The sequence below is a fragment of the Ovis canadensis genome, chromosome 15 (assembly GCF_042477335.2).
Source record: "Ovis canadensis isolate MfBH-ARS-UI-01 breed Bighorn chromosome 15, ARS-UI_OviCan_v2, whole genome shotgun sequence".
Classification (NCBI taxonomy): Eukaryota; Metazoa; Chordata; class Mammalia; order Artiodactyla; family Bovidae; genus Ovis; species Ovis canadensis.
In genome coordinates, this window is record NC_091259.1 from 83,458,815 (window position 1) to 83,483,559 (window position 24,745).

Sequence of the window (24,745 nt, forward strand, 5' to 3'; positions counted from 1 at the left end):
GCAGCAGCTGTTTCTCCTCGAGGCTGCAGGGAGTTGACTCACCAAATCCTCAGCAACTTTTGTGAGGGCTGAGAACTACAGGGCGGTGGGGGGCAAGGGTGAGAGAGAGGACCTGATGGGAGGGAAGAGGCAAATGGCCAGAAGTCAAAAGCAGTGGCCCCTTGGGAAGCGAAGCCACCACTACAGCTTCTGAGGAGCAGATCCGGGCTGCGTGAGGTGCCATGTGAAGCCAGCTGCCGCGGAGCCTGATTTACAAACTCGTCAAGATTTATTGACAAGTGGTGATACCATGTGGGGCCCCGCCAGATGCTTTCTCTCTAATTCCTCTGCACCGCCTGCTACCCCGGGCTGGTGAGTGACAACAAACTGTTCACACCGAGCCCACACCAAACCACGCCCTGGGTGACCAGGCCCCTTCCTCCCATCTTGGAGAAAAGGCGACTGCCAGCAGGACACCGACCCAGAGCCCCTCAGACACTTCCCATCTGGCAGCCTGCGTCCTCAGCCCCGAGCTGCAAACTTGGGCCGTTTACTGAGGCTGTCAACTGCCAAACAGACCAGGGGCCACGGGGACGATCACCATGCCGCTCCCCTCTCCCCCGCCCCCAATCCCCTCTGCTCCTCACCAAAAGGTCCAGTGCGAGCCATCATTTGCTCTACCTTCTGGGGTCAGACCAACTTGACTATGACAAGCTCGTGCGTTTGGCCGAAAGGCCAGGCACCGGACCAGGGAACAGAGTTGGAGATAACCCTCTCTGGCCGTGGAAACGCCATTCAATGCTCAGTGTCACTTATTTCCATCTCTAAGCTAAGCAACGGCGCCAACCTTCTCCTTTCTCCTTGGTCCTCAGGGACAATGAGTGAGTCACCACTGTCTGTTCCAGGTCCTTCCTGGAAGCTAGACAAAGAGGGATGGAGAAGAATGGGAAGGCCAGTCAGGGCCAGCCATGTCAAACAGACTTCTGTTCAGCACCTGGCTGCCTGTGAGCAGTGCTTCTGGGCCTGGCTCAATGACCCCTCACGCCGCTCTCACACAGGGCTCTGGCTCAGAACCTCCCAATTTCTGGGGTATAATTCCCTTTGAGAACATTCTTCTTTCATTTATCAGTGGAGGCCTGGAAAGCTCTACACAGCTTTCTCCTTGGAAAGAAGGTCTTTTCTTGGAGGGGGGAAGAGAGGGGCGCTGTTGTGCCATGCAGCCTATGGGATCTGAGTTCCCTGAGCAGGGACTGAACACGGGCCCTCGGCAGTGGAAGCGCTGAGTCCCAACCGCTGGAACACCAGGGGGTTTCCCCCCCGCTCCGGCCTCCTTTTCTCCTGACGTGAAGTCTCTGAATTCTGCCTTCTGAGTGGACTCTGACACGCAGTGGTCTTCCCAGACGCACCTCCCCAACCCGCATCTATAGGGCTGACATCTGAAGCCGGAAGTGAGCGAGCAGCACCTCACACCGATCTGGCACTTCGCACCCACTGCGGTCACTGGTGGGGGTGTCGGCTGGGCTGGTGGTCAGCTGGAGGCACAGGAGTGGCTTGGGAGAAGTGGGGGGTGACGCAAAGGAGCAAGGAGCACCTCACTGCTAGGAAGGGGAGGAGGGGGGCGGGCAGCTGGGCTATCGGCCACTGAAAGGGGTCTGCATACAGGCTGAAGGACAGTGGCTCGTCTCCTCACCTGTCCTAGGAATTGCTGCGCCTGGAGAGACGGAGTGTTTCCTGAGGCTTTTTTCGCCTACTGTCAAGTGGATTCTTAAAACCCATCAAGAGATGCCCAAGAAGCTTGTTACCTCTGTCTTTGTGCTTGGAGAGTGTGTCAAGGCTAAGACAATGGAGGAGAAATCGAGAACAGGACTAAAAGCACAAAATGTGGTGCAGCTGCCTGAGCCTGAGACAAAGGCAGACAGCCACCTGTTTTGGAGCGAGGGCGGTCATCTTGGCCCAGCTGGCTGGCCGGCTGGTGTGCCCTTGGGAACGGGAGTGCCAGGGAGCTGTGTCATGCGGGGCCAGGCAGCAGGTGACAATGCTAGGTTTCTACTTTCCTATTTGTTCTCCTCATCCTGGGCTGGAGACCACTCAGAGTATGGTCAAAAGATGTGCGTTCCCTGGTGGTCCAGTGGCTGAGACTCCTGCTCCCAATGCAGGGGGCTGCGGTTCGATCCCTGGTCAGGGAACTAGATCCCACATACCACAGCTAGAGATCTCGTGTGCCACAACGAAGGGCGGGTGGAGCCAAATAAATAAAATCTTAAAAAAAAGAAAAAAGATGTCCATGGTCTTATCCTCGGTCATTTCCCACTGCCTCAGTCATCTGACCCACTTAAATGCCTCAAGGTGATCTGGAGCTGTTTTCTTCACCTGAGGTCTTAAGAGAGTTATAGAATTGCAAGTGGTATATTTTTCTGTGGAAGACAGTATGTTGCTTTTGTTGGAATTCTACAGCAGTTTTTGATTGGAAAAAAGGTTAAGAATCAGCCACAGGAAAGAGTTCTCGATGGCAAACTTAGGAAGCCTCATTCTGTCACTGATCCACCAGGAGACCTGCGCTGGGTCTTAACTTCCTTACCTGAATATTGTCCACGGTACTTCCTGCCTAAAGTACAGAAATAAAGGTGACGAAGACCTGGAGAGCCTTTGGACAACCTGGGACAAAGTCTTGCCCATCTTAATTTACCCTGAAATATCAGCCCTAAGGTATGGGCCATTGACCCACAAGACCCAAGACATCAGGAGCAAAGAACACCACCAAAACAGCAGGCTTAACTCGCTCGGAGCCCAACACAACTAGTCCTGGGATGGGGCGCTGTGCTCCTGCCACGGAGGAGCCCTGACTTGCTGGTGGGGAAGAGAGCTCCCCAGGCCTCCCTGGCGGCTCAGTGGTGAAGAATCCGCCTGCAATGCAGGAGACACGGGTTCAACCCGAGCTGGGAAGATCTCCTGGAGAAGAAAATGGCGACCCACTCCAGTATTCCAGCTGGGAGAATCCCGTGGATGGAGGAGCCTGGCGAGCTACAGTCCGTGGGGTTGCGAGAGTCAGGCACCCCTGGCGGGCTGAAGAACAGCAAGCCACAGGCGAGCTCCCCAGGCAGCCCAAGATGGCTCCCGCCTGCGGAGACGCTGGGTGCTGAAGACGACATATGGGGAGAAAAGAGAGGCCGAAGCCAGCTTCGCGTCTGGCTGAGGAGTCTGTGACTCACACCGAGTGTGCAGGCTGGGGTTTCAGATGTAAAAGCCTCGGTGGGGCCACGACAAACGGAGTAGAAAGGCTGCCTCTGCCGAGCGCAGACCACTGCTGCAAGAGGGGCTGGGAGCCGGGGAGGGCCAAGGTGAGCAGCTGGAGCCAGAGGCGAGGCAGCAGCGCCGAGAAGGACGCCCTGCGGGAGGAGGGGACGGAAGGCCCGTGACCACGGGGCTGGGGAGGGGGGCACTGCAGCCCGGGAGTCTTGTCCAGCCTCGGGAGAGACGCCTGGTAGCGTCCTCTTGTGAATGACTAACAAAGGAGGAGGCACCAGGCTACCAGCGCCCTGTGCTCCGGGGAATGGCGGCACGGAAGTTCAGGGCAGACAGATCCAGGACTACGGACAGGCTGGGGAGAGGGCAGAAACGGACAGATCCAGCACCTGGATTAACAGCGGCACAGCCGTGAAGAGGCAGGCTGTGTTCTGGAAGGGCACCAGGGGCTGGTGAAAGGGCCGGCTCCGTAGTCCCGGAGTCCAGGAGAGCGCGGCTGGCAGAACCGAGCAGCCTCCGGCGCGTGGAGCCTGACTAGGTCGGGCTGAGCCGGCCGCCTCCCCGTGTAAGGGGCTCTGAAAATTCCAGGCGGGATCAAAGAGCTGTCGTCAGAAGCAGACGTTCTTTCTCCTGGGCCACTGACCTAGCTCGGCTGACCAGGGCTTAGCCACCTGTCCCTTGCTGGACCACCAGAACTGACCCAAACACACATTTTGGGAAAAATCACCAAGGGCCCAATCGAAAGGCAACGTGGACACGCCCAACAGCCAGAGACCCTAGCAGACCAGCCAGGCACGCCTGCTCTGCGCTCTGCACTCCCCGCGGACGAGGCTCCAAGCCGAATGGGAGGGCCTGGAGACAGACGTGGCACTTAATCAGCTGGGTCCCTGCAGTGGCCCACGCAGCCCTCGGCTGGGTCTGCACTGAAGCACAGAGTTCGAGTCTCCCCACCTGGCTGGCTCTGGAAACGGATGACAGACCTGGAGGACTCCCAGGGCTCTGAATGACAGGATGCCTGAATGGACCTCTCTGCCCCAAAAAACCAGAGGAGAGGGAAGGAGGTGTCATAAGGACGTAAGACAGCAATGCTCTGGTTCCCCACCGCCTCCCCACCCTTTCCTTCAATCAAGACCAGTGAATTATCATTTTCATTTTAAACTGAGCTTTTCAATCTGCCTTCAGTGTTATGAGATGGAGGCCCAAGCAGAAAGGAAAACAGGCAGAACACAGATAGAGCCAGGCTGTCAGAGATCAGTGGCTTGGCAAATTAGGGCTTTAATGCTATTCTCTTGGTTTTATTTCTTAAGTTAGGGTCTGTGGCATTTACACAAACCCAAGACTACCTGCTGAATTTTTCAAAAAGGGTTTAGAAAAGAATAGTTGATATCTATGCTTCTGCCTGCAGGGAAACTTGACTATCACTAGGAAACCAGAGAACAAGGGAAAACAAAGAAAAAAACAATACTGCCTTATATTTAAGAGCACTTGGTAACTACACCAATCTTTTGAAGATTTCCGGAATGGAGAGCTACCATTCCCGAGGTAGAAAGGACCCTTTAAGGAGTGATTCCAAGAATGCGGCAGGCTCTAGCAAGGCTCGGATTTCCCCTCTGGAAGACGGCACCTCACCAGCCAGACCTGCAGGTGAACGCTGCCGACGCCAGTCCTCCGCCCGGACACCCCCTGCAGGCCTCCCCTGGACGCCCCTGCACGCCTCCCCCTGGCCCCCTCCAGCCACTCACTCCGGTCGGCAGATCACCAGGTCTCCTTTGTTGGTGCCGTAGGCCAGGCCGAGCCCCGGCTCAGGCAGCCAGCGGGCAGAATTGATGCTGACATGTCTCCGCTGGTCAGCAGGCATGGGGTAAAGGACGTTGAAAACTCTCTGGGTGGGGGAGAAAGAGGGAAGACAAGAGAATGGGAGGAGAAACAGTCTGTTACCAAGAATAACAAAATCCAGGGGGAAACCAAGTCCCTCCTATGGCCTGAAGCAAGTTAACCACAGGGAAGAAAGGAAATGGTTAGACTGGGAAGGTTATCTGAGAGCCTGGGAAGGCACAGGGGAGGGCGGGGCCCTCTTACCTGAGGTGAGGGATAAGGACCGGTCAGGAAATCTCAGGGCACATGTGGACTTTTCAGCGGAAGCTTCGCTGTGCTCACCTCACAGCCTCTAATGTGTCTCATTTCATCGCTTTCACTTAACCCCCTGGAGAGCCCCATGCAGAGCCCAGCACAGCAGGAAGCATTGCCCCAAACTTTCCTCTGGCCAGACAAACCAGGGAGAGCCAAGCTCCCCTGGTAGCCCCGTTACCACGGAAACCACAGCACTCTCACGGCAGTGGGGAACTGAAGGTGATGGGGGGGCGGGAGGGGGTGATAACATCAGAGAACATTCTTAATTCATCTAATTAAGAGCAACGTTAAAACTGCTATTCTTAAGGAAAATGAAAAGGTGCAGTAAGATGTAGGAAGCAAGGCAGAGGGAACTCTTGAAAACACAGGTACACGAGTTCTTTCTAGCGTATACAAAATCACCATTAAACAGACCAGTTCCCAAAGGGAATCTCCTTACATCTTTCCAAAGCTACTATTTTCTCAGGGGGCAGCTTAGCTCTGTCTCGGGTTGGGCTGAAGGTGAGATCTGGCTACTTGATCGACAGGATGTTCCAGAATCGACTTCAGTCAGAGACAGGGGCCGGGCAGTGCAAGGGTGAAGGGCAACATTTTAGAGTTAGAAAGACCTGCGTCTGAGTCCTGACATCACTGCATTAACAATGTCTCCGGATCTCCATTTCAACAGACAGCACCAGCACTCAAATAATGGGGCAGATAAAGAGAAACGACGTATATAAAATGCCTGGTGCAGGCTCAGAAACGGTATCTCTGGTTCTTACAATATTTCCAGGAACCAGCATCTGGGGCTTCAAAAAAAAGTCATCAGGGCCTATGAAAAGGACATGAAATTGAGAATTTATACACTAAAGTTTTAGATATAAAGTTTTCTCTTTTAGGTTTTTTATAAGCTAAGGATGAACTTCATCTGCCTTTACCTGTCGCTGAGGGCTGACGGAAGGGGGAAAAATGAGAGAACAAAGGAGAGCGCGGTTTAGAAAGCAATATTAAAAATGAATCTAGGGCAGCATAATAATAATTGCTTTTCTCATTATCCTGATGAGAGACCCCACTCCCCTCAAAAGTTAACTACTGAGCTAAGGTTCCACACCATTTACAGAAATCGAGTGATAAGAAGCCCTGCATTTGGGGATATGTTCATGTGCCTTGGGTGTCTATCTGAAAGGTCTTTAATAGGACGGTCTCCAGACAGGAGAATTCAGTGGCGTGTGGGCGCGAGGCATGACACACACACAGAGAATCCCGTCGTCAACATTCTCCGGCTTCTGTGGTGCTGAGGAATGTGCCTGGGCAGCTAGTAGCACGCTGCTGTGGTCCTGAGGTCAAGTGGGTCTGTAACAGATGAGGAACTGGCTCTGGTTTGAGGCCTAAGACCGGCTGCCCCGTGGCTGCTGCTGCATTAGGAACCTCCTATGCCCTCCCCACCTCACTTAACTCCAGATATAAGAATTAACCAGGGCTCCTGAAATCTTTGGTCTGAGGTGACTATTGAAAAAGGGCCCAGCGGAGTCTATGAATTTCTGAACGAGTCATTACCTTTGGGTAATCTCTTCCTTGCACGTACATGTCTGGCAGGAGCCGGGAAGGAGTTCATGGCTCGTCCCCTCTACCAGCCTCACTGGTTGACTGTCATGTGATGGGAGGCGCAATGTTCTGCCCTTTGCACCTAAGCAGCTCTTCTCCTTCAAGTCAGGGGGTGGGTGTGGTGCCTTCATCCTTTCTCACAGAGATAATCAATAGTTTCTGTCGACCCTATCGGCTCTCTGGTAAATATGACTCGGTATACAAACCCAAAGGACAAAGTGGTTGTCATCAGGCAACTGTGGCTGGGATCTCTTAACGCGTTCAAGTTTCCTTCTCCAAAGGTCAGATAATTTAACGTGGGGATACATCCAGAGTTTAGAAGGGACGTGTGTTCATTTCAGTGGCTGGATGAGGGAAACTTCATTTTTTACCTGTGGCAGCTCTCATGGGGCTCACAAGAGTCTTCCCTCAAATCGTAACGATTCATTATTGCAGGCAATGGGGCAGAAGGGCCAGGGAAACTGGTCTTCCAAGAAGGGGGACGATATGGTTCAGAAATCAAATGCTTTAAGGTTGTGCTGAGTGTTTTGACCAAGGGCTCCTATGAATAAGGGGACTCTTTTCTAGAAATGTTCCTAAGAAAGAAGCAAACAAACACCTCACATGTCACAAATTTAGCTTTTATGGTCTGCTACTGCAGAGGGATTAACAAGCAAATACTATCAATTTGCTTTCAAGTACAGGAACTTGCTTTGGGGACAAAACTCTCAAGAAGCCAGTATGATGGGTGACCCAGCTTAGGCGTGACAAGGTCAGAGCGACTGAAGCGAAGCAATTACAGGCTGAGACCCCAAGGCCCTGCCGCAAGGCAGGGCCCTGTTCATAACCTCATGGCTATAGGAATCACGGGGCATCAATTTGTCCTCTGGCTACGGCACACCCCCCCTCCCCAGGTCCTTCAACAGTGTTGAAAGGGCAGATCCCAAGAGCCCATCTCCTCCAGTGTTTGAGTATTAGGCTAAATCCTGCTTTGTGGCAGGAAGCCAGAAAATGCCACGTGAAGATCAGCAGCCTCCAGAATTCCTGATAAGCACTTGCTTACTTATCACATTCTAATGTGGGGATGGGAAGGAGGGAGATGAGGGCAAAAAGACAAGGGGGGATGAGGGCAGAGAGGAGGCAGGATCCCTGCTGTAAAGGTTCTGAGCGGCCATCAGATCCAGGGCTTCTATTTAACACATGCCTGGAACTAAAGGACCCTCAAGGAATGAGTATCTGCTCTGCGTGGAAAACCACCCAAAGGTGGGGTTTCCACTCCTTTCTCTGGATGCAGTTTAACAGCTCAAAGCATCTCAAGGACCGGGGATGACTCCTCACAATCGGCTCCATAGATAACTGAATACCTGGGCAGCAAGTTCCCCGATGCTGACAGATGGTTGGGTAGCTCTGGCTACTCCCAGATCATTTACGGTTCCAGGCATCAGTCTTTCCAACCCTGTGACTGAGTGATCTGTGGGTTCTCCTCCCACACTTCCAACAGGGCTTGGCACTAACTCTGCAAACCCGAAGTCCATCAGCACCAACAAGAGAGAAGCGCAAAGAAAGCTCTGGCCTTTATTTTAAGGCACCCCAAATATATCTCCAGTAGAGCCTTCCTTAACACTAGTCAGGTGTCCAGAAACTCCCTGCTGGATGTTAAGGACAAAGCCTACCAAAAATTCCTCCCGGTCTCTGACCAAAGACAAGCTACAACACCATTATATACTAGAGGAGGATGATCAGGTCCTGGGGTCCCTCTGGGGAGCTAGACATGAAACCCAGCTGCTGAGGCACGTTTGCAGAGCCCTGGTTTTAACCTGTCTCCGCTGTAGCTGTTCCCTGCTAGACGACAAATGCTGAGAGGACCCCCCGCTTCCCCAAGGAGGCTGTTCTCATTTCTAACATCTATGAACAGAATTGGAATCAATAAGCCAGAAGGAACACATATTTCAGTCAGTGCAGTCTCAGCGTGTCAATAGGGGATGAGTCAGGTTGCCAGGATGGTTATAGTTCTCAGGGAGTGGGAGAAGACAAGGATTCTTCTACTTCTGGGGCCCAAGATGGTCTCTTGTACCACTCGCCTCTCCATCCCTCAAACCCTCTTAACTAACAGGAAGTAGGAACAAAAGGAAAAGGTTCCAGGATCAAAACTAAAAGGGTCCTGTTTCTTCTTCAAAGACAGACAGAAAAGAAGGAGAGGCAGCCAGAGGAACGCAGTGGGGAACCTTCCTCTTCATCCTTTTAAAATTTAGAGGAAAAATGAATTGCTGCCCTCAACAAGATGCTTTCTTTTCCACTGCGTGTCAATAAAGCTCAGACCATTAGTCCAAGCAGCAAACTGCACTGGCTCAGATCAGCCAAGAACAGAACTCTGCGCTTATCTTGCTTACATTTGGGAATCTCACCATCCTGAAAGCGAGGACCCTGACACAAAGGCAAGAGGTCAAGAACTGCCCGCAGGTCGCCCTTGTTTTTATTTTTATTTATTTTTTCGCCCTTGTTTTTATTTATTTTTTTTTTTCGCCCTTGTTTTTAACTAAGACAATGAAGGCGGCTTGAAGGAAGGGGACAACTGGAAACCGTGCAGAAAGGCCGTGGGAGGAGTCGCCAAGCCACAGGGGCTCCGGGGCAGAAAGAACTGTGAGGAGGAGAAATGGCTTCTGGGTGGCGATGGGAATCAGGGGCGGCTTTAAGCTCTTAGAGAGGGTTCCTAGAAGAGAATTAACTCCCTGGGAAGTGGGAGAAAATCAATGGAAAGCAGATGCTAAGAGACAGCTGACCTTTTCAATGGAAACGGATGGCTACACATCTTGTCACAGGCTGAGAAATGCATATATCCCAGAGGAGGCTGGGGGAGGGATACTACAGTCACCTGTTCTCTCTGTTGGGCTGCTGATTTGCTTTAGACGCATGTATTATTGAAGTTTCTTCATTCCTAGGAAAATCTGACTGCTTTTCAGAAACTTTCATTTCTTTGACTGTCTCCAAGCCTTCTTTATATACTACTTTGGAGTTTAGAACTCATAGAATATTGGTTTTGAAGTGGTTATTTAAGAATAAAAATCAGAATACCAAGTCATTTACTCTTTCCTCGTTATTCGGCTGAAGCAAAAACAAATCTCCTAGATCGCCCATGTTTAAACCAAAGCTCTCCTAGCAGAAAAGAACAGCTAATAGCTCCTTTTCTTAACTCTTGGGAACCCGTTGCCCTCCTCTGCTCCTGATAACCTGGTGCCTTGAAGTCATTTCCAGCCAATCTCCTGCGATTTGTGGAGACCTACAGACTTTGTCTTATTCACCTGTTCCTCTCAAAGGGATCCCAAGGACAGTCAGAGAACAAGAATTTTCTTTTTTGGTCGGCCTGATGCTTTCCAAGACCATCTCTCAGCATTAGGACTGCAGCACAAAGATGACTTCAGCTGAGGGATCCCGTTTTGTGCTGAATCGAATACCAAGGCATGCAGGACTCCCGGAACTTCCTGAGGTTAAAAGCGTTACTGCCTCCTGTGCCCACACCTCTGTGCAGCACAAGTTCTTATACTTTTCTTCAGTTTCCTAAATCTCAAAGGAAATGGCCAAATGCGGAGCTGCTCTAGACGTTCGGCTCAGATAAGGGAGTCTTTCAAATATATTCATCTACTTTGCTAAGTTTGGGACCCGATGGACCACAGCCTGCCAGGCTCCTCTGTCCATGGGACTCTCTAGGTGAGAATACTGGAGTGGGCTGCCACTGCCCTGCTCCAGGGGATCTTCCAACCCAGGGATCAAACCTGCATCTCCGGCATCTCCTGCACTGCAGGTGGAGTCTTTATCCCTGAGCCACCAGGGAAGCCCTCGTCCGTTTCACTTGATCCACACTTTTTTGAAAGAAGAAAGTTCAAGACGGGGTAACATTAAAATACTTTCGGCTTCTAGAAATGGAAAAGTTCTCCAACCAATTCTTAAAAAAAACAAAATGGTTCACCTTTCACTTCTGAAACATCCACTGGGAACCTCTCAGCATGTCTCAGGGCTGGGACTAGAGGCCCGAGAGACTCGCTGATGCTGGGCAGGACTGTGGATGGCAGCAAGACACCCCATTTACATGAGGATTCCGTCTAACACTTATGTCCAATCACCATCTCGTGAGGCATAGGCCAGATGCACCAACGGTACCGGTGCATAGGGGTGTGTGTTCATGTAGGCACAGGGCACACACGGCACACACGACTTCAGAGTGATGTCATTTCCCAGAACGAGCGTGGAGTGCCTCCTGGGTGCTGGGCACAGTGGAGGCTGGGGATGCCGCAGTGACAAGGCCAATAAGAAGCCAGACGTTGAGCGTGTGTGCACCAGGACAGCAGGGATCAGATTCATTCTGTTCACTGGACTCCCAGACCTGAGTATCTGGCCCAGGGCAGGGGCTCAGTAAGATTTTGAGTGAAAAGAATAAAATGCAGCATAGGCTGTGCTCTACTAAGAAGCCATGGAGGGGAAAAAAGAGAAAAACCTGTCAAAGTCGAAGGAATCTGTCATGGGAAAAATTTGCCTAAACGGATGGCTTTGATTGCAGCTCTAACGTTATTTTCAGTTTTGTATCTTGCCCCCTCCCTACTCTGACAAATCACATCAGAGACACCCCTGACTTCTCCCATACCCCCTCCCCCTTTCCTACGACGTGCTGAAGAAAGGAACTTTCTGAGGATGGATGCTTTGCAACCACATCTCTGAAGTCAACTTTAAGATAATTGCAGCGGAAGCGGCTTTTAATCAACTGACAGGCAGCTTTAAGAAAATTAATGAGGACAAAAATCTTAGGAAGGAGTAAATCATTTCTGACAACAAAGCTGTCTCTCTTTTATCCCCATCTCTCCTTGAAGAAATAGTACCCTTCCAGGATACAAAAATAAAATCTCTTTATTTTCGGTGTCTGCCACTCCCAAGGCCAGACAAGATTAAGAAGAGGCTCAGTTCTCTGAAGATTTCTGGAGAATACTCTGGGTTGAACTAGAGTTATAGGTCACGTTTGAATATCAGACTTTTAGAATCTAATAAGTGCAGATGATTAGATGTGATCACAGGCTAAATTCAGGGCAAGGAGGAAGCCATGGTAAAGAGTGTATGTTGAGGACTGGAGCAAGGACAGGCCTACAGATGCCAGTTACATAATGCTGGTCAAGAGCTGACAGCACTGGCTACCCATCCTGACCCAGCGTCTCAGCTCCGATTTAGTTATGACTGACCTGAGCACTCCGGACACCAAGTCTTTTCTGGGGTTCATTTTAATGAACCTGTGGTAATAATCATTATCAGTCATCCCTAGGCTGTTCTGTGAAGATGGCTATGAAGGGTATGAAACAAAGCCAATTAATGTTTCTTTATGACTAAGGTGACACTAAGACAGCCGTTAATGGGTATCATAGCGGCATCTCCCATCCAAGGACAACAGTGGGTTGAATGTCGGGAAAAGGAACTCAAGAACCACTCCTTCAGGTGCGGAAGGTCCTAGAGAGAAAGATAAAGCTGCTGCTTCTCACTCTATAAGCCTAAGAATCTCCATATAGCACGTAGCCCAACAGGCATGGGCCTGAGTGAAGTCAACTGTGGGCAGGTAAGAATCTTAATTAGAACTGGAAAGAAGGCCCCATAGCCTTAGCTCTTAAAGTGCCATCACTCGGATGCCAGCAGGATCCAGAAATGCTGAGGGGAGGAGGTCCTCGTCAATTTTTCAACTTCTTGACGGGGTCTGAGAGATCTGGCTGAAGGAGCCACAGAAATAAAGCAGGCGAGGTTTCAGGGACAGGAAGAGACAAAGTGACACCAAGAGAGCAGAGAGCAAAGCTAAGCTGACGGGTCCGCCCAGAAGCCCCGAGCAGCTGGCGGCTGGTCCCCAGTCTTGACCCGACTGAAGGGCTTGGGAAAACAAGGATGGCTGGGCTCCACCCTCAGAGCTGCGGATTCAGCAGGTCTGGGATGGGGCTCAGAAGCTGCGCTTCTCTTAAGTTCCCTGATGATGCGGACTCAGGCCTGGGAATACACAGCGAGACCTACTGCCCAGTTAGATATGAGTAGGTTGCAGGTCTAAAATGCCCGCCTTCCTTTCCTGCTGCCTAGGAACTATTGAGAATGAGGTGGGTGCATATCTTTTTTTTTTCCCCCTTGGTGACACCCTGAGGCATGTGGGGTCTTAGTTCCAAAGCCCCCTGCAGTGGAAGTATGGAGTCTTCACCACTGGACCACCAGGAAAGTCCTGGGGGATGCATATGTGTGGAGCTGGAGCGCTCGAGGGAGAGGGTACAGCAGGAGACAGCCCAGCACAGAAGAGCAGAACTCTCAGGGTCAAGAAGGGGTGCGGGGCGGTGGGAGAGCAGAGAGGAAGGCAGTGAGTAGGGGCGAAGCAGGGGGAAGAGAGAGAGAGACAGGGGTGAAGGGAGGGAAGGGCAGGCTCTGTTCCCAACACTCCCTCCAAACTAACCATCTGTCTGAGTAATGGATGCTCAACCCTTGAATACAGATTCACCACATAGCCACAAAGAAAAAGCTTTCAATAAAATTGGCCCTTAAGTTATTGGAGGCTTTGCCTTACACAGCACGATACTGTTTCAGGGAGAAAGGAGAGCTAAACTGCTCTCCGTCCCAGGGCTTGCTTCTCCCACTCAAGTCGCTCGTCCATCACTTCTGCCGTCCTCCCCCCCTCCCCCCCTCCCCCCGCCAAAATAATGATCAGAGAGAGAAAAGCAAACCAGCATTGCTGAGAGTCAAGCGGCCAGTGCCTCTGGGATAAGCAGGGGTTATGGGATGAGAAGCCCTGTCAGTTCTTATTAAACCACTTACATGCCTACAACCCCCACCTGCTGTGGGGAGGGGGGGGGTCTATGCATCTGGGAGAAGAAGCATAACACCTGTTAATTCCTGGGTGGAAACCACGAAATGTATTCTTGCTTTCCGGCTCAAACCGCCCTACCACTGCCTCCCACCCCCCCCCCACCCCCACCGCTGACTCTTGCCCCCATTCCTAGGTAAAACAGCACTTGTTACCCATACAAACTGGAAGAACGGTTTGCTATATGACTATTTCTGGTTTCATTAGTAATTTTATATTTTTGTTATTTTATGCTTTCACTTGGTTACAACCAAAGTTATTACACTGTGCCAGTTGCCACAATTTTAGAAAATTAATTGCTGTTTTCAGTTACAATATTGTGCTTTGTTCCAATTAGGAAATGAAAGCAGAGAGGGAACTCAGGCAGTTTAGTGTTTTGAGAATTCAGCAAAACTTCGGCTCTGCAATCCCTAAATGTCTAACTTAGAAACAAAACAGAAATTAACAAAAAGCCCTACAGGAGCAAGTGTGAGGGAGTCTGGCGGCAAGTGAGGCCCTGAGGCTTGGACAGCAGCATACCCAGCCTGGAGGGGCCTCAAATGGACAGAGGGAAGGGAGACGTAAAACAGGCGTCCAGCCTTATTTCTCCTGATTTGCCAATGATACTAACATTGGGAAGACTAAGCCCAGCCTTATTAAGCAGGGAAGGCAAATATCTGAGGACTTTAGATCCTAGAAACAAGGGTAATAATTAAACTCAACCTGGGGAAGAAAAGAATTCGGCACATAGAGATATTCAAGGGAGAACCCTGGGAGAACCCTCACAGCTGAGAAAAGATGGGAGGTGAAGCACGGACAGCCAAAAAGCTAAGAGTCTGATAGGAAAAAACACAAATGCCACTGTGCCTGCAACAAAATCAGCAAAGGATCAAAGCGCTGCACACAAATCCACAGTAAGAAGGGAACTTGAGACGGCCTCTGCCTTGCTGGAGAGGCTGAGGGCAGAAACCTACAATGGAGAACACCGTCATTAAGAACAGCAGTTCTCACACTCAAGTGCACATGAGATCATCTGGAAGCTTGTGTGACAGATACAAATACCTGGTCCCCTCCTCGCCCAGTTCTTGCTAGGTCCGAAGTAGAGCCTGTATTTTAACTAGGACCCTGTGCATTCTGGAGAAGGCGATGGCACCCCACTCCAGGACTCTTGCCTGGACAATCCCATGGATGGAGGAGCCTGGTGGGCTGCAGTCCATGGGGTCGTACAGAGTCGGACATGACTCAGTGACTTCACTTTCACTTTTCACTTTCATGCATTGGAGAAGGAAATGGCAACCCATTCCAGTGTTCTTGCCTGGAGAATCCCAGGGACGGGGGAGCCTGGTGGGGCTGCCGTCTGTGGGGTCGTACAGAGTCGGACACGACTGAAGCGACTTAGCAGTAGCAGCCGTGCATTCTAACTGCAGTTTGAGGAGCACCGATCCACAGGTCTGAAGAGCTGCTGTTAGTAAGTGCACCCAGGCTAAGAGCAATTAGCAATTCATTTTCACAGTGTTCATACGGGATTGGGTAAGGGATCATCTCTTGGAGAGAGCGGGTCCCTCAGTGGGAATTAAAATAAGTCAGTGCTCTTGGGGATGTTCTCCTAGGAACATCTGCTGGCCCAACAATTTCACCTCTCAATGTTAGCACAGTGAATTCCAAGAGCTAACCCCATGGAGAAGGGGGCCTGAGAGAGGAGCTCCAGGACAGGCCCAGGACCCATAGCCCCTTCACAGACAGAGCTTGACACGATGGATGGAGACACCCAACCACACTTACCTGTGCAAAGAGGGAAAGGCTCTACTGTCCCATTAAACCCTTGTGTCCTGTTCTCAGACAAAAATGGCACTTCTTGCCTTAAACGGTGGTACAGCACAGCTGTCCCCAAAAGCTGGTGTCTTCCCTCCCACCGGGGACTAATTCAGAGACACGTGCTGAGCGCTTTGGTGCCTTCAGAGGTAAGGGGCAACCAAGACCTGGAAAACCAGAAACCTTTCTGTAGCATGGGAGTTTACAGTCAGACTGGGTGGACACAGGGTGAGCAAAAACCTTGCCGAGAAGCCCAGATCCTGCCTCCCGTGTGAAGGAAACACTTCCCAAATGAGAGCTTTCAAATTACTCAGCTCCTCTCCTAAGTGGTGTGGGCGTCCTCAGTCATGTCCAACTCTTTTGCGACCCCATGGACTGTAGCCCACCAGGCTCCCCTGTCTACGGAATTTTCCAGGCAAGAATTCTGGAGTGCATTGCCTTTCCTACTCTGGGGAGTTCCTAACCCAGGCACCGAACCCATGTCTCCTGCATCAGTGGGTGGATTCTTGAATCACCTGGGAAGCCCCTGCTAAGCAGCAGGTGGAGCCTGTTGAGAATCAAAAGCCTGACAAGCCTGGGAGGCCTGACAAGCAGCTCCTGTTGTCAGGCATGCAGCAGCAGGCAGGGTGCCCTGCGCCCCTCATCTCCACAGCAGACTTCAACTGCACCCCCTGCGCGGCGGGCCCCATCTGTGATAGCATCTTGGCTTCCACCCTGGAGCTGTCTGCCTTCAGCCAGGTGTTTCTGGCTACTTATGGAAGAGAGGAACCTTGCTAGGATGGCAGGCTGTGCCCAAAAGTCGGGCAGAAGCCCTGGCTTCTGGAAGAGGCTGGAGATGTCCGTTACTGCTCCTGTCTATTCATGATTAGAAACCATTATTGCATAGTTAGGCAGAAGGGTAAGAAGAACAGCAAGGACCAAGACTCTAGGTGGTGAAAAGCAGACGCCAGGCACTTTTATCAACCAAATCTGCTTAACATAAGAATACTTAAAGTTCACCTTCCATCCTCATTTCTCTAGGTAAGAAAACAGGCTTGATGAACTTCCTGCGAAGTCCCCTCCCAATCATTCAATGTCAAACATTTCCAGTCACGCGGAATTCAAGAATCAGAACCTTCCTGTCATTATGATGTCAAGAGCAGACAATGCCTCGTTTCTACCCTTGCCAGAGGCATGGTGGCACATGAAGTCACCCTTCACTGGTCCTGCTAGTGACAAGCTGGAAATGATAAGGATGCTTTTCTAAAGATTCTCTTTTATTCCCTCAGCTTCTCCTCAATATCAGGTTCCTTATTAGGTACTTGGACTTCACAAAGACGAAACAGACGGGGTCTTATTCTCAAGGAGCTCCTGGGCCAAGAGAGGAGAATGACATGGAGATATGGAATGGCAGTTTGGTGTGACGAGTGTTAACCCAGACAGGGTGCTCCTTACTGGGGAGTGATCAGCCCTGTTTAGAAGATTCCACAGCAGGGAAGCAGCCTGCACGCAGTGGGTTTCGGGGAGAAGAGGGCACTCCAGGTAAAGGCACCCAGGCAGGAGAGGCCTTATTTGTTCCAGGGGCTTGGAGAGTGGCTCAGCAGAGCAGGGCTTCCTCCCTGTAGGAAACTGGGGCAAGAAGAGGCTGGAGACACCGCACCTGGTCACCTGCTTTCTACTGCTTTGTATATCATGGGTCCTGTCTTCAGGATTTTTCTTTAAACCAATGCTTCAGATTCCAGCCTGAATTCCACAAGCATCTACATGTGTGGCACTAAATGAGCGGCCCTGGGGGCTAAGCCCCTACGGAGCTTAACACTGAACCTAATTGGGTGGATTAAACAGACATACCACATGGCTAAAGAAAACAGGAAACAACACATAAGCAAGAGCATAAACGGTAAGTAGCACAGCACACAGTGCTAGGGAACTCACAGGTTCTTAGCTCGAGATGGAGCTTAAACACCATCTAATTAGAGAACTGTTCAAATGCTCAACTCCCCTTCACAAAACCCTGGCCAAATGAGCCCCCGTGGGATGTGGGAATCTCAGTCAGAAGCTACACTGGTTAACTCCAGGAGGCCACTAACCCCATGATGCCCAGAGGCTCTACATGGAAGATGGCAATACACGGAGGACGGCTTCAGACAAGAGTGGATCCTAAACACCACCTTTCCCTGCTGGTGAAATGGACAGGACAGTTAAGGGCATGGCAGCTCCACAGAGTCCGCATCTTCCACTGTGATTTTAGCCCCAGGAGAAAAGCATTTCATAGTATACTACCTATCTCCTTCTATAGCCTGCCTCCTCAAAAATTAAAGACAAACAAACAAATATTTCATTGGGTTCTTTATGCATCTCCAGACTACAGGTCTCAAGTTGAGGTAAGGAAGTATTCAGTTTGGTCTCTAACCCAAGATCCTTTCAGGCCTCTGGGGCCCCAGCTCATGATTTAGAATATGAGAAAGACTGCCTTTGAATAGCCCAGAGCGTCCAAAAGTGAGGCCGGCTGGTCAGGACTAGGCCGGACTGGAGCCCTTCCTGGCTCCTTACGGGCGTGACGCCTCTGGCCCTGGCTGGGAGGCCGCACCTCGGGCCTGCATGGCGCTGCTGGCCAAGGCCTAGGAGAACCGCCACGCAAGGCACTCACCCGCATGGAGGTCTCACCGCCGTGCGCCTGCTGCAGCCGAAAGACCTGGGCCACCATGTGCTCCGTGGAGGGGTGCAGCAGGATCCTCCGCGAGGCCAAGCCCACCATCACGTATCGGCCCATCGGGGATAGGCTCACCGAGATGGCATTGGGACCTAAGGCCAGAAGGACAGAGAGACACTCCCTAGAGCTCTTGCTATTACCAGCAAATAATCTTCCTTCAGTCTTTTTTCTTTCTCCCTGATCTTCATCTTTGTTTGGTCACCCTGGGGTTAATCGCACAGGATGGCAGTGAGGAGCACAACGAGAAGGTGTGTAAAGTACTAAGTCTAGCTCTTGACATATAAAAAGTACTTAGCGAATACTAACCCGTATTAGCACAGAATCACATTAAAAATTGTTACCGTACTGTAACTGCTATTTTGAAATCCACTTTTTTCACTTCATACATTACAAACATTTTTCACCATTAAATATTCCTCTGTAACAGCGTTTTAAAGGCCAAATGGTATTCTGTCTTGTCAATGCACCATCATTTATTTAAGCAACTCTTCAGAATTTGACATTTTTCTCTGTGACAAATACCGCTGTGAACACCCTTGTACATAAATCTACACAGTGCAGACTGGCTTGCAGTGCGAGTGTGCCCCCTTCCCCGAGCCATGACCGAGAATAGAGCTCCTCCCCTACCCTCGCCCCTCACAACGGGAACATGCCGGTGATGCCACGGTTGTGGGGAGGACTCTTATTCCGAGACTCTCCTGCCAACGCCAGCAGCTGGGACAGAGCATGTCCCTCTGGCGTGTGCCTGGGAAGCAGGGGGTAGCATGTGGCCATCATGCCCACCTAATCGGTGCCTCATCAGGGAATGCCCAGGCCGAGGTACTACCGTCACGACGCTGGGCTTCCCATGCCTTACCAAATCGCTTGGTGTAGAGCATTTCGCCCAGGTTATGGGGGGCCAGGGAGTACACTGCCAGGATGCCTTCGTCAGGGAAGCCCCTCTGACTGCTAGGGATGAACGCTGCCAGGAGCTGGCCGTCTGCAGAAATGTCACAGCTGGCATCATTGTAGATCTTGCAGTTCTGCACCAGCACATTCACGGAGGCTGCATCAGACAAAGAAAAGAGGGTAGGGAGGTCTGGAGTTAATGGTGTGAAAAATGCTGGGTCAAGACATTTGGGGGCATTTCCCTAAGGGCCTGAATCCGAATCCTCTGCAGAAATACTAAAGGCTGCCTTATCCAACTAAAATGTCACGAAAAAAGCAACACAAGACACCGAAAGATATGTCTCTTCTACCCCTGTAATAGGAAACGACAGTCAACACAACCACAACCACCTGCTGAGTCCTAGCTCACACTTAAGAGACATCATTTGAGAGATGAGATAAGCAGAAAGTTATTAAAAATTGTTCCTGGAGAGCCACTCAACAGCTGTTATTGTCCAAAAGTTCAAAACTGAGACGAATGAAAATGTAAACCCGCTGATTCCAAGAAAAAGATGATACAGGTAAAACTTGCTTGGGGTGAGAGTGCTACACTCCACCTCTACGTGACCTTGGAGAAGGGAATCATCTCACAAATTTGTGTCGTATTTTCTCCTTTAAGAAAACTGGAGCATTTAGAGACTTCAGTCTTCTGGGCAGCTCCTTGCTGACACTAATCTCTAATTTCACAAGAGAGCACAAAGGCTGGAGGGCTGGAACTGTGTTCACTCTGCTTGTCCCTCCAGCCACGCCAGACGCCGATGGCCACAGGCAGCTCCGGTCTGCACCTAGCACCTACTGAGAATTACGCATGGTCAGCCGGGCGCAGCATGAGGGACTGGGTGGGGCGGGGTGGAGGACTGCCTGTCGGTGGGGAGAATCCATTCCATGTGACGGAACTAAGGCGACCTTGGCCAGCCCTGGGACTGGGCCTGCACAGCTGTTTCAGTTTCCATTTGAACCCCTCTCTGAGGCACATCTCTGCCCACAGGAAGTGGCCCACCCTTGATGTGAGCCTGGAACCAGTGCCCCCAGGACGGGCATGAGCAGAACAGCACGACACACCAAAGGGAATGGACACACTGCACGTCCAAGGGCCTCTGGGCTCTGTCTCCTTTAGATCTGCCTTATGTGCATGTGCAAAGAGGCTGATTTACTCTTTCTCTCTCTCTTGTAAAAATTCTTGTTGGCTGCACCATGAGGATGTGGGATCTTAGTTCCCCGACCAGGGATCGAACCTGTGCTCCTTGCACTGGAAATGCGAAGTCTTAAACCATGGGACCCCCCCCTCTTTCTCTTATTGGAAGATTACTTAAACAGCCACTGTCAGAGGCATTATAGTTCAAACAAACCAACAGGCAAGCTCAAGAGCCCTCACCAGATTCTAGGGGATCTACTCCAGGGAGCCAAGCCATCTGACCTGGAATGTCAAGGGTGACTTTCCTCAGGAAATTACCCTAAGGAAAACAAAACAAAGAACTGCTTTCCAGGGGTGGGTGGAGGGGGTGTTGAGGTTTATCAGGAACTTGGGAGTGATTTCTAAAGCTCTGTATTCATCTTCCGTTCTCTGTGTGTTGTTAATGAAGCCACAGAGATAACAGAGTAGATCAAAAAAGACATCGGAACACTCTGATCGGCTACTGTGCCAATTCTTGGGGGCTGACACCGACAGCACCATGACACGCAACGCTGAGAAGGGAGCACAAGGACTGCTCTGTTTGCTAACTAATAAAATGATGACACCCAAATATTCAGTGCTATCACCATTAGGGCTCTGTGCCGCTCAACTTCCAACCCACCATCTGCTCGAGCCTGTATGGCGAGATGGATCTAGTTAGCACTGAGACCGTCTGCTCCTTACTCAGGGTCCCAAGCCTGTTGCCAGAAAGACGACAATCTCCTCCCTTCGCTGAATAGACACATCATTACAGTTGGGGATACAGAGTCAGAGGAACTGGGGGAGCTTTAAGAGTGAGTCCATCTTGGTTTTCTAACCTTGATGTTGGCAGTTCTCAGAAAGGTAAAAAGAAACTGACCATCCAAGGTGGAGAGAAAAAGGAATCACAAATATTAAGTAGGGCGTGAAAATAAACACAGAAGAAAATGGACTCTGTGGGCTTTAACACAGCTTTGCACGGGTTCCACCTCATCTACATTTAATGTCTCAAAAATGCATGTGAGTATTTTATGAAAGTAGGCTTTCCTATCTTGCTGTTACAGAGCTCTAGTTCATATGTGTTAACCTGCAGTCTAAACATACAGAAGCCTGCAATGACCCTAAAAACTCACCACCATTAGAAAAGCACTGCTAGACTGCTGCAGTTCAGTCACTAAGTCGTGCCCGACTCTTTGCGACCCCGCTGACTGCAGTGTGCCGGGCTTCCCTGCCCTTCACTATCTCCTGCAGTTTGCTCAAACTCATGTCCGTTGAGTCAGCAATGCTATTCAACTTCCAGATTAATTTCTAAGGTGGGCTGGGGGTGGGGAGGAAATTACAGGTAAGGTTTTCCTTCTTCTGAGAAGTTTGGCTCTAACTGCCCCCAAAACTGGGCATATAGACAAAAAGCATTTTGTGAGCCCCCAAATCTAAGCCACTGCGTCTGTGTTTGTACTGTATTAGGATGAATCCAATTCAATGGCCAGCTCCCAAATTTTGCCCCCTCCGTCAACTCTACCCAGTTTCACAACTGCTCCCAGTTCCTGCAGTGAGCTCACAGAGAGATGCAAATAACACGTGAAAACAGAATGCCGGAATTAAAGTTGAGTTTCTCCAGCAGCAGGCTCAATTTGGTGTGCAGCTAGGGATCCAGGGTTTTACTTCTTTCCTAATGACGGGGACGTGGCAGGCAAAGAGTGATTTGGTAGCTTCAGCAAGCACTGGGTGGTGTGTTTACGGTTTCATTAATATTTCAGAGCTCCAACTAGCAATTTACACTTGCTGCTTGTTGTCTATTAATTTCCCACATGGAAATGGAAATGTTCAGTTACAATGGTGAGTGGTCACTGCTTCAATTCGTTCGTGCAGCTTCTTCTCAGAAGGTTGAAATTTTGATGAGTTAATTTACACAGGCAGAGATTTCCTGGCTCTCTCGTTTGTTTTCTCAGGCCACAGGAAAGTAGTGCACTAATGGCAAGGACAGCTCATCTTTTTTGGACTCGAAAATAACGTAAGCAGGTGGAGAAAAAGGTGAAGGGAAATACCAGCCGAGGACAGTGGCAACCCGCACGCCAGCAGAAACCTTTGTTCTGCTCCCTGCCCTGCTTACTACAGTGGTTCTCAGGTGTTAGCAGGCATCAGCACCACCTGGATCGATTGCTGGGGTGAGGCCTGAGACTCTGTATTTCGAGTGAGTTCCCAGGAGTCTCTGATGTTGCTGATCTAGGACCACACTTGGAAACTGCTGCCTCACCAAACACCCCTTGATCCCTGAGCTGGAGTCCCAGCAAACAGCCCTGCACAGAAAGGCTAGACACACATGGGGAATGATGATGGAGCAGTTAACTGGGCAGCTGAGGATGGAAATGAGGGCTAGGAAAGCAAGGATTTTTCAAATCAGAACCGCTTCAGAGCTTCAGTGGGGCAGCTCCAGGGGGAGTGAGAACGATGCGGGAGACTGTTCCAGACTTTGCTGTGTAATCGCCTCCTAATTATAAACGATTTCCAAGTGAAAATGCCCTAGGAGGGAATGGGAGGGGTAAGAAATACTGATGCCTGGAGGAACAGATGGCTCTGCCTTCCTATCAGCTCCATAAATTATAAACAAACACCTTGAACAAAGATCGATTTGCAGCCTGTTGCTGGCTGGCCAGATGAGGCCACGGGAGCGATCGGCGCTGCAGTGCTTCTGCAAGTGCATTAGATCCTGATCTGGAAAACCCAAGGGGTTTAAATCAGCAGGAAAATTTCCTTTTGGCTATCTCTGAGCCCTCAGATTTCAGAATAAGGCCTCCTGCACAGAGCTCCAGATGACACTGGGTAAGCATGCCTAGCAGTGGCAATCACGACACCCTGTGTGGGTGTGCCCTGCACCGCTCAACCTCTGGGTTTCTTAAGGCCACCGGGGCACCCTGGTGACCAATGCTACTCACCAGTAAGAGCTTACTCTTTAAACATATAGTAAATCTAATGAGCTTTTTTCCCCCCATGACAGCAGTTTCAAAATTATCTATGTTATATGAGGCCTTACTCACAAACTTCTTAACTCTTTAGAGATAGAAATTCATTAATCCTACATCTCAACTAAGAGAAACAGGTGGCGAGACTCTTTAGCCTAATTCTAGAAAAGGGCTGAATTCACTGCAGATTAAGTCAGATGACACAGCAACACAGAGGCTGCTGATCACACATGAGTAAAACTGAGGACCAGTGGCTCCCAGGCTTGTGCTGAGCCCAAGCCAAATGCTACCCTCCTCTGGGAAGCAGGCAAGCTTCAGAAACAAATGCTACTGCAAAACAGATCCTCAACTTAACTCTGCCAACAGCTGAATCTATCAAAACTGTAACGAGATGTTATTCAGGCCAACCAAGAAAAGCAGAGTTAACGACAGGAACCTCAGATGAAAGTGACTGGCAGTCTAGAGGGTAAGACCACGGCAAGGAACGTTGGCCACTAACAAACACATGAGCCCTAAACGCCCAGAATGCCAAGTTTTTTTCCCTAAATAACTCTTGAGTAAAATAGGGCACTTATAAGAAGCAGAATTCTAACACCACACAGGACTTAAATGAGGGGGAAAGGTGAGCCAAGTTAAATAAGTCAATCTGGTTGTACCACAGTGCTCTCTGATCAGCTCAGGTTTTGCAACAGCCATGATCGAAGGAAGCAGGAAGACCCACAGGAGAATGACAGGAAGCTGCAGCCAGAACACGTGGAGGCTTGGACACCGGGTGCTAAGGGCAACCAAAAGGACTGTGCTAGCAGCATGTGCAGGGCCTGTGTCCTTCAGAATATTTGGTTTTTCTTTCAAAGAAAATCGTCTCCAACTGGGGAGAAAACAACATGCCTCAGAATGTTGGATCAGAAGCCAATTACAGATGAGCCAACAGGTTAAGACAAAACTATCTTCTGGAGAGTTCACTCACTGGAGAGTGAACGTCACTCTCCAGAGGCACCTCTTGGAGTACCGAAAACAGGGCAGGGTGACTTCAGAATTATGGCCACACTCTCAAAGAGTCATGGCATAATTCCCAAGAAAAAGACATGATAAAAAGAGCTAACATTTATTGACCATTTACTACAGTAAGTGCCAGATGTTGTTCAGAGTGCTTGACGGGTACTAATTTAATTCTCGTAACAGTCACATGAAGTTGGCACTATGATAACTCTCATTTTATAGACAAGGCAACCAAGGTGCGGAGAGATTAATTAACCAAGGTCACACTGCGAGAAGGCGGCTGAGCAGACCTGAGCCTGGACAGTGTGGCTCAAGAGCTCATCTGCTTAACCAGCACAGTGCAGCTGACAGAATGTTACTAAAGAACGACCTCTCCCCATGTTTGTGGGGAAAAAAAAGGAAAGAACAACGCATCCGGCTCAGACTTTAAAATTATAAAAAGTAAT

The 24,745-nt window shown here is 50.2% G+C and overlaps 1 protein-coding gene across 9 annotated transcripts in view; it reads right to left on the reverse strand.

Annotated features, from left to right (window-relative positions):
• Positions 1 to 24,745, reverse strand: part of AMBRA1 (autophagy and beclin 1 regulator 1) — a 173,822-nt gene that overhangs the window by 11,579 nt on the left and 137,498 nt on the right. For all 9 annotated transcript variants that reach the window (XM_069554016.1, XM_069554017.1, XM_069554015.1 and 6 more), the window contains 3 exons: positions 19,117 to 19,305; positions 18,198 to 18,352; positions 4,965 to 5,104 (listed from right to left, as the gene is read on the reverse strand). In XM_069554016.1, the coding sequence (XP_069410117.1) occupies positions 4,965 to 5,104; positions 18,198 to 18,352; positions 19,117 to 19,305 (484 nt within the window). The remainder of the gene's footprint in view (positions 1 to 4,964; positions 5,105 to 18,197; positions 18,353 to 19,116; positions 19,306 to 24,745) is intronic.